Source organism: Rutidosis leptorrhynchoides, chromosome 3 (genome assembly GCF_046630445.1).
Source record: "Rutidosis leptorrhynchoides isolate AG116_Rl617_1_P2 chromosome 3, CSIRO_AGI_Rlap_v1, whole genome shotgun sequence".
NCBI lineage: Eukaryota > Viridiplantae > Streptophyta > Magnoliopsida > Asterales > Asteraceae > Rutidosis > Rutidosis leptorrhynchoides.
This window is the reverse complement of record NC_092335.1, coordinates 57120826-57137463: the sequence shown is the minus strand read 5'-3', so window position 1 is coordinate 57137463 and position 16638 is coordinate 57120826. Positions and strand designations below refer to the sequence as shown.

Here is a 16638-nt window from a genome sequence, read left to right as displayed (position 1 = left end):
GGTGCTATTGAGGAGATTGAAAGGGCTCCAAAAGGTTTCTTATGGTGTCAAACTGAAAACTCAAAGGGTAAAGCCAAGATTGCTTGGAAATATGTCTGTGCTCCAAAAGATCAAGGTGGTTTGGGTTTGAAACCACTTAAACAATGGAATGAAACCTTGTTGGTTAAATAGATATGGAGAATTTTAACTCAAAAAGATTCTATATGGGGTAAATGGGTTAATGTGGTGAAGATGAATGGTATTAGTTTATGGAATGTCCAATTTAGCTACAATGATAGGGGATGGAAAAAACTTTCAGAGTTAAGAGATAAGATAAAATCTCATGTGCACATTAATAATAATAATATTCATTGAATTACAAATGAGGGCAAAAAGGTGGCTTTTTCAACCCATCAAGTCTGGAATGATCTCAGAATTAATAGAAGTAAAGTGGAATGACACCATGTAATTTGGTTTAGATATTTTGATCCTAAACAGGCATTCATTCTATAGTTGGCAGTTGAATACACAAGATAGAATGCAAATTTAGATGCCCCAAAAAGTGTTTATCTACCCTCAATGTGAAAAAGTTAAAGACTCGGTAAACCATTTGTTCTTCAATTGTGATTATAGCTTAAAAATATGGAAGGAAATGAAGCAAAAGTTAATCTTTAGAGGTTTGACTAATAGTTTGACCGATGTTATAAGGGGTATTTCACTGTACCCTTACACAAACAACAGATGAAATATTATCAATCGGATAATGGTTGCAACTTGTGTATATTTTATTTGAAAAGAAAGAAATAGAAGATTATTTGTACAGATGAAAAGACCAGAGGGTGAAATTTGTAAAAATATTCATTCGCATATCCAATTCAAATTGTTGACGTTTAAAGTCAAAGATTCTGCTGCAGTGATGAAGGCTGCAGATATATGGAAGTTGAAATGGAGAAATATGAGATTTAGTTTAGATTGAATTTGTACAAGTTTTGATGTATTTGACCAGTTTTTGGGCTGTTGATGACCTTGTATTGTTTGTGTTTTTGATTTTTGAGCCTGGGCAGATCCAACCCAATGTATGTTTTTGAAAAAGTAATATAATTTTTTGTAGCAAAAAAATTATTTGAGGTATATTAGGCCATAAAAAACAACTTAGTTTTATACCCTACATTTTGTTATATAATGAGCAATCGGTTTTATAACATCAACGACAAATACTTAACTTCCAAAATGATCAAAGATTATAGAAACATTGTTAGAATTCTGCAGACTACCCTTTTCATGATCATTCATGGCTTTTGTAAAATTATCTAAAATCCTCCAACATCCTTTTATACGGAGTTTATAAAAACTGCATATAAATCAAATTTAGGGCATAAACGATAATAATACCAAAACTATAAGGACTGAAAATAAAAATACTTCAAACACGAATTAAACGGTATCCCTGACGCCGTAATCCACCACGGAGAAAAAACTCAAGTCAGCTCAAGGATGCTCAGAACAACAATGGCTGCTCTGTTTCACCCTACCACAAAATTACACTCTTACTCCCTACACATACCCCTACAATTCATAATTCGACAAACTTACCCTAGAATTATCAAACCAATTTTATCAATCAAAACACCTCGTTCATTTTCATCAACAGCAACTCCCCTAACTTCAAACGAACCGGTTTTTCATCTGGACCGGAAATATCTATCATGCTCGATACCTAACAGCAATCGACCGCTCAAATTGGCGGTTCTGCTTAGCGGAGGCGTTGATAGCAGCGTCGCACTTCGTCTTCTTCATGCTGCTGGACACTCCTGCACTGCTTTTTATCTCAAAATCTGGTTCCAAGTACGTTTAATATATTCACATAGGTTATTTATTTTTGATTGCTTATTAGTTATTAGTCTGTGTATATACGGTTAAGTTTATATAGATATATTTAACAGTACCTAGTTTTGAATGTATGCCCTAGTTCTGTTGTTTAGGGTTAAAGTTATAGAGAGTAGACCGTGGTTAAAACATATGTAAGCAGTGGCGGTACCAGGATTTTTTTTCACCGGGGGCAAAAAAAATTTAAAACCGTAGCAATTTTTTTGGACAAAATATGGAGGTTTTGTGACAAAAATGAAGGTTTTTAGGCAAATTACGGAGTTTTTGGGGCAAAATTTGAAAGTTTATGGGCAAAATTTGAAGGTTTTGGGGTAAAATTTGGAGATTTTTGGGCAAAATTTGAAGGTTTTGGGACAAAATATGTAAGTTTTGGGGCAAAAAAAAAAATCCACTGGGGCCAAAGTTGAAAAATCCAAAATTTTTACACTGAAAATTGCAAATCCACTAGGGGCGGCTGCCCCCGCTTGTCCCTTCTAAAATACGCCCCTGTATGTAAGCAAATGAACAAAATTACTATGATCAAATCACAGAGGCGTCCCGTCGATTTCAATTTTTAATATGGGCCCTGTTCAATTATTAAAAAATAGGCCTTTAGTATACAAAAGCAGTCATAACAATATTGTTCATAAGTACTGAATAGGCCTAGTAGATAGTGTATAATGACCCATTACCCAAAACTCTAACAAATAATGCTAAGTACAAAAATCAGTCATGACAATATTGTTCATAAGTACTATAAATTGTTTGATTATAGGCCCCTTCGGATTATGGGCCCTGTGCAAGCGCACATGTTAAACACCCTCAAATCCGCCCCTGTCAAATCAAAATCTGCCTCTATTGACATTTTTCTTTACTATTTTAATTTATTTTGTTACTTCATTTTAGCACCTCGATATTTATAGTTGAATAACTTGGATTGTTCTGATACTAGTTTATTCGTAGGAAGATTTTGAAAACTTCTGGTCTGAGTGCCCGTGGGAAGAGGATTTGAAGTATGCAAAAGCTGTTTGCAATCAGGTTGACTAATCGATCCGTTACACAAATATGTTATTATCGTTTTCTTTATTTCCCCCAAGTTTGATTACTAGTATAGATATATAAATCAACAGTCTGTTACGTATGTGGTTCAGGTTGATGTACCACTTGAAGTTGTACATTTGACTAATGAATACTGGGATAAAGTAGTAAGTAAAAATATTTTCTTGGATAATATTTTGGTTATCATTACTAAGTAAATATACTTTTTCCAAAAGATACATAAACTTTTTGCTGTAATGAAACACTCAAAGGAACTTATCGCATCATGTTGCAGGTATCTTACATCATTGATGAGTATAAATGTGGTCGTACGCCTAACCCTGATGTTCTATGCAATACAAGAATCAAATTTGGTTTGTGATTTCGGTAGTCATGCTACTTGATTTCCTTCTTGTTGGAATTTGTACTTAATTTGACTTTATTTGTAGGTGCATTCATGGAAGCCATTAGTAACAAGGATTTTGACTTTGTTGCTTCTGGACATTATGCAAAGGTTGTTCATCCCGTTACAGATGAAGCCAATGAGCTTTCATTTCTCGAACTCTCACATGATATGGTATAGACATGCTTCTTATTTGCCTTTTGGTTTGCCTTACTTCACATTTCACTTGTTGTCTATTCACATACACTAAAAATGGCAAAATGAGCAGGTCATATGCAGTAACTTTAGTGCGAGCCAAAATGCAGTAACTTATTTCTTACCAAAATAGTCTAGTTTTTTAGTATAGCCATGTAGAGATAATGTAGAATCTGCAACCTCAAGGAACTAGGCTCGAAGTATGTGGTTTTTGTTTCTTTTGTGTGTAGGTTTTGATTTACTCATCCACAACATAACCTATGATATTTCAGGTCAAGGATCAGACCTACTTTCTTTCATATCTCTCGCAGGCTCAGCTTAAAAGACTTGTGCTTCCCCTTGGATGTATTCCAAAGGTAATTGATATGCGAGTGTACACGACATGAATGTGTATAGGTTATGTTGTGATGATTTTATTATCCTAATAATCTATCTCTTATGAACTCATCAGGATGAAGTCCGCCTGCTTGCCAGAAAGTTTGATTTGCCTAACCAGGATAGAAGGGATTCACAAGGGATATGTTTCCTTGGAAAGGTATTTCTGGCTAACAAAGAACCTGATATTTTATCAAGATTTATACTGTTACTGATTTTCTTTTAGATATAATAACTTGTTTTAACCCGTGAATACACGCGGTTTACAAAGATCAATTTATAAAAATATTGTGTACAGTGTACATTGGTGAATTCACGGAATTAAAAGCTAATTGATAATTATAAATCGTACGAGTTTTAATATGGTGGTCCGGTGGTGGTCCGATGGTCGGGTGGTGGTTCGGTTGTCTGGTGGTCCGGCAGTGCTCCGGTCATACGGTGGCTGTCCGATGGTAGTTCGGTGGTCCGGTAGTGTTCTGGTTGTCCGGTAGTGGTCCGGTGGCCCGGTGGCGGGTGTGGGTGGTGGTGGTGGTGGTGGTAGGTGGTGGCGATGAGTGGTGGTGATAGGTGGTGGTTGTGAAGTAATTGAGTTTGTTAAAAGTTAATGGTTGAGATTCAAATAAACAAATCAATGGTTGATATGAGGAGAGAGACACATCATCACCAAATCAATGGTTTAAATTTGTAGTTTTTTTTTTGGGGGGGCGAAAAGCGAATACTATAGAACGAGTTGTTTTCTCGGAAAGAAAAACGAACTATACAAAGATAAAAGCAATAAGTGATTTGGCTCAAACGATCGCAACTAAACCTAAACAAACCAACCGAATGAGCAAAAGTGCAAAACTAACTAGAAATGACCTGAGATGCTAACTACCAAAACACAACAAAAAAGTTCGTAACATTAAGAAACACAACCAACAAACACGAGCCCTACTAGACAACCAACCGAACCGTCAACCGGATCCGAATTACTCGGCCACGGATTTACCATTTCGAGATTTGGAACCCGACTTGGAAGACGAACCGTCTGCCTTCTTCGATTTGACCGCATTAGCTGTTCGTATTACCACATAGTCCACTAGAAGAATTAGAACTTGAGCAGATTTTAAATGATGTCCTTTTTTTGGCTATACGTACATTTTCACATTCCTCAAGGTTGACCTAGAGTTCCGCCACCAAACTTTTGTACTGAATATTGGATTCCCAGACCAATCAAAAATTCATTTTTTTAATCCTTTTTTGTTCTTTCTTTTCTATAACCTACCTTAGGTCTTCCTTGTAGAGTTCATCTTCGAAGTCTTTTTTCCTTCCAATACTAAGAACCTTGTTATATACAAGACGTGACCCGCACGTGTACAGCTAGTCACAGGACACGTGAGGTGCACGAGTAGCAGTTAGTTTGTTAGCAGCTCATTTGAGAATTAGTTACAGTTGTTGTATCGATTGTAGATAGATAAAAGGAGGAAACATAGTTAGAATAGTCAAGCAGTTCAGATCTGTAATTCTTTACTCTTTTTCTGTAACAAACTTGTAATAAAAAACTCCATTGTTGCGCTGCTCGAGCTTGTTTCTTTGCTATAGCTTCAGTACGTAACACGTGATTCCTCTATTCAAGTTATCAATTCAGGAAACACATATCAAACCTTTCGTCTGAGAAACCTCAACACTTCTCCCCTGTCATGTATCTCTCCATCTTTTTCGAAATTGGATGCAGTTACTAATTCATGATTTGGCATGTACAAAATGAAAACTTCATTCTCGATTCTACGAGAATTTGTATGAAAGCCTTTTATTTGCTTGTTTTCAATGAAAGTTTGATTTTCCCAGAAATAGGAATCGGTGTTATTAAAGGATTTCCTACGATTATTTCTAGTACTAGTATGGAACCTTCTTCAAAAAGGTCTAATGGGTAAGCTACATAAGCAGTTTAATTTATTATTATTTTATTATTATTATTATCATTTTATCATTTTATTTATCATTATATTATATTTAAGGGTTGAGCTTTGAATAGGAAAGAGAGTTTCGCCGATCCGTCACCAATGAGAATGCCCTTAGAAGGAGGGATCTGCCTCGCTAAATCTTCAAAAAAGCCAAGCTTACCCTCTCCGCCTGTTTGTTCGACAACCGGTTCGTCACGAAAAAAGTTTTGCATCGCATCACCATAATCTACATCATCTTCGTTATCCCGCATTCTAATAGAAACACCTTGACCCTTCTTGACCTTTTCATTGAGCAATCGACGATCCGTCACCAATTAGAATGCCCTTAGAAGGAGGAGGGATCAAACCCTGCCTCGCTAAATCTTCAAAAAAGCCAAGCTTACCCTTTCCGCCTATTTGTTCGAAAACCGGTTTGTTACGGAAAAAGTTTTGCTTCGCATCACCATAATCTACATCATCTTCGTTATCCCGCAATCTAAGAGAAACGCCTTGACCCTCTATTTGGCGAAGAAGACTTAACCATGGGGACCCGATGCTTCTTGTTGTGAATGACCCATTCCCTACAAAAACCCTTACAAGCATCGTTCGAACAAGCACAACAAATGTGGGCTGAACTCTTACCAACGAAAACCTTAGGCATTGAAGTATTGTCACGGGAAACATTTAATTTCACAACTAAAGAGTTAGATGAGACTGGACCCAAAACCATAGCCTCGATCTCGTTCAACTTTCTCTTTTTATTACCGAAGCCTTGAGCTGCTAGAGCTGCATCTATTTCCATGAAATGGGCACTATATGCAACTGACTTTGAACGAACAGATCCACCAGCAGCAGCATCTATAGCCTGAACGGTCTCAACCGAATGTGACACATTTATAACCCGATCAATAACACCAGCAACATCATTTGACTATGAATCAGCCTTTTGCCCATAACAAGTGACACTCTCCAACACCACGTCTTCGACCATAACATATCTGAATTAGCCACAACCACTTCTTCAAGAGCAGCATCTTCAACCCCATTCGATAGCCCCCTTAAACTTGCATCCGGTTGTGTTAACAGCTCCCGATTGTGATAAAAGATCCAATCCGATGAAAACACGTCATATAATGATGACATAATTACCACTTTCTTTTTTTATATGACGAGACGAGATAACGAGACTAAGCTTTGGTTGTCTCAACAACAACAACAATACTCAATCACGCGCCTGCGAGGTATGGGGGAGGTAAGATATAGACAATCCTTCCTCTACCCTAGAATAGAAGAGAAGCCGTTTCTTTAATCACAAGTTGAGAAAAGGAATTCTCCACCCACAGGAAAGGAAATTCATCCCCCCTCTACTCCAGGGTAGAGAGATTGCCAAAAAAACAAAGAAAATTAATAATAAAATATAAAAATAAAAGAGAGGCGCCATGAAAAATGGTAGAATCAAATTTTCATGGGTTTTAAAGTCGGTCTGAAAATCAAATTTTCAGCTTTGGTTGTCTCGCGTCTCAATATTACAAGATGATGATACGTGGTCCAAGCATGAGTTAAATTTATTAGGTGACCAGAACATGTGCTATCACGTGAATGACCCAAACAAATTTATTATTATTATTATTATTTTTAATAATACCATTTACATTTTTAATCCATTCTTTGCTGGTTCTTGATGGTACTAATCTCAGGACAAAAGATGTTTTTCTATTCTGTATTATGTATGCTGATCTTACTTTCTATGTCAAAAACTGCCATTTTTAACAGATTCTTCCATAGTTTGTCCATCATAATATCATTTACGAGGGAAATATGGTCAAATAAGCTCCTTTTCTTGCTAGTAAATGGGATCTGGGGTAAATTATAATGGTTGGAGTATAACATACAGTGGCAAGATACAGAACATTTATAATATAATGGCTTAAACTTATTAACAAATTTTTATTCGGTACAAAAGGAGCTAAACAAATAATTTCGCAACTAAGGCGCCTTTTTCAATACTCAATAGCAACACTACTTGACCTCATTATTTCATTATTCTCTTTAACTAGGAAAGGCGTTATGCCGGAAACACTGCTATCCATCCATGTATATGTTGTATTAAGTGGTGATTTATATAGACTTTTCATTAAAGTGATTTATTTATGCAGATTAAATTCAGTGACTTTGTGGGAAGACATATTGGTGAAAAAGAGGGTATAATATTGGAAGCTGAAACAGGGGATTTTTTAGGATCCCATAGAGGTTTTTGGTTTTACACTATTGGTCAACGTCAAGGTTTGAAACTTGCTGGAGGCCCATGGTAAATGTCTAAACTATCATTGTCCGTACGCATAAATATATATAAATCCGGGTCGTAAATATTCATATCTTGAACGCTGATATTTTGTCTTTGTATCATATATGTGCAGGTATGTTGTTGAGAAAGATGTAAAAAATAATGTAGTCTTTGTATCAAGAAATTACTTTTCAGTCGACAAAAGAAGGCGCTCATTCCGTGTTGGATCCTTTAGATGGATCAGTGGATCTCCTCTTGATGACTTCAACCAATTGAAATGCAAGGTAACTCTAAAATGTCGTTAATTAATTTCGAATTCGTTCAAAATTTTTATTTTTTGGAAGTTTTAGATTTGACTTCAAGAGTACAATATGTTTATCATCCCTTGGAATCTACGATTACACACATACACACACTCACAGAGAATCACGTGTTGTTTGTTCTTAAGATAATTTTGTCTTAAAAGTCTATATATGCCAAATAGTGAAGACGGTTTGTTTTTATGTCTACTTAATCATGTATGTAGCACTTGGAAGCATATTTCTATGTTTGCGAGTTTAAAGACAGAGGTAGAAAAAGTAGAAGGTTTTCCCTGTTCGGGTTACCCGGGAGGGCGAATAATCCGACCACATACTCTGATGTACGCAGCTCAGTAGGATTATTCTCTGGCTGTTTTCAACCCATCTCTGGCCACCACTAAATATTCGCCCTATACGGGATTCGAACCTGAGACCTCTTGCAAGGAACTCAGGGCCTCAACCACTTGGCTATCTAGTGATGGTTTACAGACAGAATAAGACATTATCTTATGTCTCCAGAATAAACAGTCTGCAGTAAAAACGTCTGTGGACGCGCAGACAGATCTGCAGACTGAAAAAAAACAACACCTTACTAACATTTATAAGTTTGATAGGTTCGACATGGACCTGATTTCTACAATTGCACTTTGCATATGGAACTTGCTGAAAATGGAACCGAACACATCGGCACTGTTCAGTTACCTGAAGATGACCAGGGTCTAGCCGCCGGTCAATTTGCAGCATTTTATAAAGAAAAAGTTTGTGTTGGGTCAGGTGTGATCTTGGAATCCTGGGACGATTCTGGGTTTCCTGTTTGTGACAGGGCTCGTGAAAATGCTAAATTGGAAGATAAATCTAAGCTTGGTAAACCTGTCAAGATCAAGGCAAAACCCGATGATTGTTTGAAGAATCCAATTGTAAAGACGATGTGAGGTTAGTTGAGATCTAATTTATATGCAATAAGTTACAACCTATTTATGAAAAGGCGATACTCGTAGTTTTGGTGTATATTTGTAAGCTGCAAGTGTTTGTAAATGGATAAACAGATTTTGTAGTTCTTAAGTTTAGGCTGTAGTTCATATACCAGATGCTGTCACTCGATACAGTCTCTCAAGTTCGATAGTTTCTTATAACCAATTTATTGTAGTTTATAAAGTCTCAAGTTTTAGGTTTCCCCATATTATTACTTATCATGTGTTATCCCTTTTTTCCATGACAATTCATTAACAAATTTCATGAAGAATCATATGATACTTTTACCAAAGGCGTACAGACCCACTACGCCCGAGCCAGGTCGGGTTTTACTACAATTACTTGAAATGCGCTTGGATAATATCCTTTTTTGGTCGATTGTACCACAGTTTGATAGTAATTATGTTGTAGGTACTTTTGCCTAAGCGGGTAGTCGCCCTGTAAATCGCCAGTTTGAGAAAAAAAGGTTGAATGCACGTGTTAATAAAAATAAAAATAAAAAACAAGTTCTTAAATTTGTTGAAGGGGTCTGCTGATGTTAGGTATTTATGCCTAAAAACAAATTTCATGTTTAATCCTTTAGACCCATCTTGTAAAAATGGTTTAGTGTCTGGGGCATAGAATCTTCCATAATTTACATTTTCACAGTGATTGTAGGGTCAATTTGTTGAAGTAACAATCTAGAAGGTGGCATGGCAAAGTCAATTTGATCACAACTATCATATTGTTGTCAAGTTGATTACAACTTTCATATAGTTGTCAATTTGATTACAACTACCATATAGTTGTCAAGTTGTTTACAATTAGCAGTTGTCAATTTACATACTACTTCTTCCATTTGTAAGTAGTATAAATAGAGCATCACACATACATGTATAACGCCCCGTCCTAATCCATCTGGACGAATACATTACATTTGCTTACATCGCGAGGTACTTGACCTCTATATGATACATCTTACAAACATTTCATTCGTTTTTTAAAAAGACAAACTTTCATTACATCGAAAGTTGATGACATGCATACCATTTCATAATATATCCAACTATAATTAACTTAATAATAATCTTAATGAACTCAATGACTTGAATGCAACGTCTTTCGAAATATGTCATGAATGACTCCAATTAAGATCTCTAAAATGAGCTAATGCACAGCGGAAGATCTCTTTAATACTTGAGAATAAACATGCTTTAAAGTGTCAACCAAAAGGTTGGTGAGTTCATTAGTTTATTATAAACGATCATTTTCATCATTTTAATAGACCACAAGATTTTCATTTCTCATAAATACACATCTATTATCAGGCATTTCGCAAACTGCATAGAGATAAAAATCATTCATATGGATTGAACACCTAGTAACCGACCTTAACAAGATGCATATAGAATATCCCCATCATTCCGGGACACCCATCGGACATGATAAAATCGAAGTACTAAAGCATTCCAAATTCCAGAATGGGGCTTGTTGGGCCCAATAGATCTATCTTTAGGATTCGCATCAATTAGGGGTGCACTAATTCTCAAAATTAGTGATGTTCCCTAATTCTTAGATTACCAGGCTAAAAGGGGCATATTCGGTTTAATAATCCAGCCATAGAATGTAGTTTCGATTACTTGTGTCTATTTCGTAAAACATTTATAAAAGCAGCGCATGTATTCTCAGTCCCAAAAATAGATATTGCAAAAGCATTTAAAAGGGAGTAATGAAACTCACTGTATTGTATTTTGTAGTAAAAATACATATGACGTCATTGAACAAGTGCAAAGTTGGCCTTGGATTCACGAACCTATATCATTTGTGTATTTATTAATATACATAGTTGTAATTGAACAATATATATAATTATTAGTTATATACTTTTTATATTAATAATATATATGTTTCATATACTTATTTTGTTATATAAAATATTACTTTTCGTTATGTTATATGTATTAAATATATTTTTATATATGTATATATCATTTGTTTGTTAAAAAAATGGTAATTTTAGTAATATTACGATAAAAATAGTAATAATCATAATACTTAATATTACTAAATAAGGTATTATTGTTAATAATTATATTAATGATAATAATAATAATAGTTTTAATAGTAAAGATAATCTTATTATAAATAATAATTTTAATGCAAATGTTAATTTTAATACTTTAATAATAAGAATGATAATAATAATAATAGTAATAATAATAACTATGATATCTATAAAAAAATACTTTTACTAATAATGATATTAATAATGATAATAATAATAATAATAATAATAATAATAATAATAATAATAATAATAATAATAATAATAATAATAATAATAATAATAATAATAATAATAATAATAATAATAATAATAATAATAATGATGATGATGATACTTGAGTTATATACATATATTTATATTTTTATCTTTGTCACTTATAACTTAATTATAATTTTTAGTCATTTTTAATATAATATTCGTTTTCATAAAATTATCTTTTACTATACTTATTTTTATTTCATATAATAGATTTGGTTATACTTTTATTAAATTTACCTTCATATAGCCACAAAGATATATCCCTAATACTTCAATATTTAATTCATAAACATAATCATAGTCAAAATAATAATGTTTAAGGATAATACTAGTAATTCTAAAAATAATAGCAATAATCATAATAATAACAGCAACAACAACAATAATAGTAGTAGTAGTAGTAGTAGTAATAATAATAATAATAATAATAATAATAATAATAATAATAATAATAATAATAATAATAATAATTATTATTATTATTATTATTATTATTATTATTATTATTATTATTATTATCTTTATACCTCATATGTATACGAATGGCGGCTCCCCAAAAACAGATCGAGGTAATAAACAAAAAAAAAATGCAGAGGGAAAAAGTATCATCCCTAATCATTGATCAGCAATCATCATCATCATCATCCACAGATTAATCAAACGGCAAATCATCGATGCATAGCGGTCAATCGATTGTCATCATCCCCATTCAACTTCATCATCGGCCTTCTTCCTCATCGTTAATCGTCCTCCTTCTTTAGTCGATTAAGTAATCGATTCACCAATTGATCAGGTAAGAAATCAATTCATTGAAATTCCCTCAATTTCCTTAATCCCTCTAATTTTCTGTATTCTTATTTGATAGATCAAGAGTAGTAATTGAAGATATTTTTGGTGGGTTTGATGATGGGAATAAAAAAATTGATGAGAGTGGGTAGTGTTCGAATGGTTTTAATTGATCTCAGCTAGCAACAATTCAGGTAACAGTTACAAGTCTATCATGTTTGTGTTGATAGTGGTTTATATAATATTGCAACTGAGTTTCGGTTTTTAAGACACGAAGCAACGATAGCATCTGCTCATGATGAGTTGGTATTGTTAATCTTCAAATAGCAGCAACAACAACGAGTGATCGAGTATTGTGGAGTTTAGGGTGGCTATTTGGGTGGTTTACGATGGTGGTTTCAATCAGAAAAAAATGAAGGCGGTTTGTAGATTTTGAAAAATTTCAATCGAATAAGAATAGTTTGCAGTGGTAGCTTTGGTTGTCCGATGGTGGTGATTTGGTGGTGATCATGGCGATGGTTGTCCAACAAAACAGAGTTGAAGGTGGTTTGTTGTATCGGCTGTAAACAGAAAACAGAAACTGTAGGCTGCAGCAGTAAAAAGAAACGAAGACAGACTTGTGATGGTTTTAAGATACTCACCTTTTGATCTGTTTTATTTTCTTACTTTGACAGGTTGCTCGTCTTTGTTAAAGTAGATACAACACAAGTCGATTAAGAAGGAAATTGTTCTTCAATGGTGATGATTGTGATTTTAAAGTGGTGATGATATGGTGGTGAAAACAGCCATACAGGACTGTTGTAGCAGCAGTAGTAAGTAGTGTTGGTGATGGGTGCAGTGGTGGTGATTATAGAGTTGAAGAAAGAGATTGAAGGGAATTGAGGTGGTTGTGTTTGATTAGAAAAGAATCAGAAAGAGAACTGCAGCTGTAGCAGTTTATGGTGGCGGTTTTGGTTCGGATTTAATTGAAGTAGAACACACACGCATCAGCAGAAAAAAATATATCATGTATGATGGTGATTGTGGGTGTTGTTTGGCTTGACTGAACAAAAAAACAATGAGCTTAGCAGCGGCCTTTAATGGAGTAAGTGGTGGTTTACTGAAGAAGATAAGGTGGGTTGTGTTTGATATTTGCTGAGCTTGAGGTATATATATTTATATACATCATTCAAATTTTATTCTGATAATTTAGTTTACAATTTATTTGATAGTAGTTGTTACTTTGATGAAGGTTTGTGTGGCTTTTGGTTTTGTTATGGTTCGAAAATAGGGACAAAAGGAACGGCAGGTAACAGCGAAGCAGGATTACAGAAAAGTATAGTTGCAGGTGTTCTTTTTTTTTTTATGACGATTATTGATGGGTGATGATTGAAGTAAAACAGGAGATAAATAGGACGAGGATGATGGCTTGGGTGATGATCGTGGGTAATTGCAAACTGAAACAGAAATATAGAAATAGATGCAATAAAGATACAGGTGATTTGTGGCTTTGGTGAGTGTCAAGGTTGTTGAAAGTCTTTGGTTTCTATCTTCATTTATGTGTTTATATGAATATCTATCTATGTATGTATATAGAGCAGCTAAAGTAAGCACAAACACAGTAAAGTATTCTCTAATAATATATGATGATGCGTTTACATATATGTGTCAAAGTAATCTCTAATAATTTAGACATGTTTGTATGCTTGTGTTTGGAAAGCACAATAGAATAGGAGATGGTGATGAGGTAGCACAAGTGGTTCATAATAGATACAGTTTACTTGTATATATAAGATTCGATGGTGAGTGAGAACAAAAGCAACAATTAGTAATCTAATTCATATATCACTTGTGTAGTAAGCATTCACTAATCAAATGAAAACAAGTGGGTTTATTTATTATGTTTAAATTTTTGATGTAGAATCAATCGAGTACAGTAAGCATTCACTAATCTCAATACAACTTCGGATGAAAAGAAATAAAGTAAGATTCAGTTGTATATTATTTTCAAACATAGTATTTGAAACAATAATTACAATATAATAATAATTAATAAATTAAACGTGTGATAATATTAGCCATCGTTACTATTTCATTCACGGACTGAAATTTGTGCTCCGTTGATCATTAGTGACAGATAAAGATTTTCCTAAAAATCCTATAAATAAATATTTATTCTAACCATTATTTTAAACAGTTATTAATTGTTTAAAATTATTAAATAGAAATTAAATCAACTATCCGCGCTCGATCTCAGGTAAAAATATAAAAAGTGTTAAAATTTAACAATTAGCTTCTAGATATATTTTTAATAAGCCTAAAATTTATATAACTCATTTTCAGATCACCGTTTATTTTAGAATATTATAAGTTTGAATTTAACTTGTTTAATATCAATTGAAACATCAAACGGGTATTACAATCATTTAATATTTATTTTTAATATACTTTATTTATATATAGAGATATATTTTAAATAATAATTGTTATAATATCCTATTTTATTTTACTTTACATTAATAAATTTTTAGTAACAACAACATACAATATTTAAAATTATATTTTCAATTATTATATATATATATATATATATATATATATATATATATATATATATATATATATATACATCTATCAAGTTACAATTAATTGTTCGTGAATCGTCGGAACTAGTCGAAGGTCAAATGATTTCATAAAATAGTTCAAAAATTTTGAATTTCAATTTAATAGACTTTGCTTATCATGTCGAAACCATATAAAGATTAAGTTTAAATTTGGTCAAAAAATTTCGGGTCGTCACAACATGCTCATTTATATTTCCCAAAATCACAAGTGTTCTTGTATACTAAAAGAGTTAATAGAGAGTTTGTGAGTGTTAATCTCCTAATTACAAGAGATATAAAGATTGGTGTTTATCCTTGTAACTAGAGAGAATTGTAATTCCTATTATTCTTATTAGTGAAACGTTTCTTTCCTTGCCCGTGGTTTTTACCTTATTGGGGTTTTTCACGTTAATTCTTTGTGTCCATTTATTGTCATTATTTCAATTGTTACTAGCGGTTTGCTATGATTCGGTGTCACTTTTCTTAACACAATTTTGCTGCCCCCCAAAAGGCAATATGATGTGTGTTCCAGTCAATTTATTAGACGCATATGTTTTATTTAAGTAAACTTATACACCATATATGGATATTCATAATAATACATTTTTGTTCACCACTTGACTCGAATCTACAACCTGAAAGAGTCACTTTCATACGCACTAGACCAAAAGCCTTTTGTTATTAGAGGCACATATTAGACATGCATTTAGATGCATGTATTGAATTCTACAATATATAGTATTGAAATTGAAATGGACGTCAGACATATATTGCAAAAAAGCATCTACTCTAGCTATTCAGTTTATTTCTTTTCTCCCTGTATTATTTAATGATCAATGTGACATGTGTTCCAATCAATTTAAGACACACATTCACATGCATTTTACCCGATGTTTAAACTTTGAAGTAAAACACTTTAAAAAGTGGCTAATAAAAGATGAGGCTGTACCATTAAATCAAACAATTGAGTTTCAAAGTAACAACACAACGTTATTAAACATATGTATCAACATTTTTAATGGAAAGGTGACATAGTCACATGCTATGGTTAACTTCCCCCAACGTGATGTTCTTTAAGAATAGTGCGTCTCATCAATCTTCCAAATCAATACATGGCGTTCGGTTGTCACATACAAATTATGAAAGGCATGGGTCATACATGGCTAGTAATGTATTTGAATATAAGATTGTAGTTTGGGTTGGTTTTGTATTCATGTAGCTAACAACGCTCGTGTTAGTGAGCGTTTGCTCTTTGTTTAACGTTAGTGATTGTGTAATGCTTTCGAGCCTTGTGCAGTGTATTATTGTTTGTCTTTCAATAATTCGGCACACCCAAAGTAATAGTTTGCATTAGATTCTTTTTTGAAACAAAAGTCGCCTTTATTGACTTTCAATATTGAATTCCAGATTCCGTGACTATTTATTTATTTAGTTATTTATTTATGTAGTTAAAAGGAAGGTTTCATTGTTCAAGTTAGTAGAAAGGGTATTTTTTTTTCATTATGTTATTGTTGTATGTGTCTTAAATGAGTTGCGAAGTATTTTACATGATCCTGCCTTTTTCTGATCACTTAAAAATAAGACTTTATGTGTGGATGTGAGGACGTCAATCACAAAATTATTTATCTAATT

General features: G+C 33.4%; 1 protein-coding gene across 1 annotated transcript; it reads left to right on the top strand.

Moving 5' to 3' along the window:
- The first annotated feature begins 1453 nt into the window (after window positions 1–1453).
- On the top strand, window positions 1454–9488 carry LOC139896157 (uncharacterized). Its single transcript, XM_071878744.1, has 10 exons — window positions 1454–1824; window positions 2809–2883; window positions 2997–3050; window positions 3179–3257; window positions 3333–3460; window positions 3754–3837; window positions 3933–4016; window positions 7935–8086; window positions 8196–8346; window positions 8976–9488. Exons 1-10 carry the CDS (start codon window positions 1474–1476, stop codon window positions 9291–9293), a joined length of 1476 nt encoding a protein of 491 aa, XP_071734845.1. The 5' UTR covers window positions 1454–1473; the 3' UTR covers window positions 9294–9488.
- The last annotated feature ends 7150 nt before the right edge of the window (window positions 9489–16638 follow it).

Coding starts and splice junctions, on each gene's coding strand:
- LOC139896157 (XM_071878744.1), top strand. CDS start 1,474: ATGCTCAGAACAACAATGGCTGCTCTGTTTCACCCTACCACAAAATTA. Junction 3,051..3,178: donor ATGAATACTGGGATAAAGTA/GTAAGTAAAAAT, acceptor ATCATGTTGCAG/GTATCTTACATCATTGATGA. Junction 3,258..3,332: donor CAATACAAGAATCAAATTTG/GTTTGTGATTTC, acceptor CTTTATTTGTAG/GTGCATTCATGGAAGCCATT.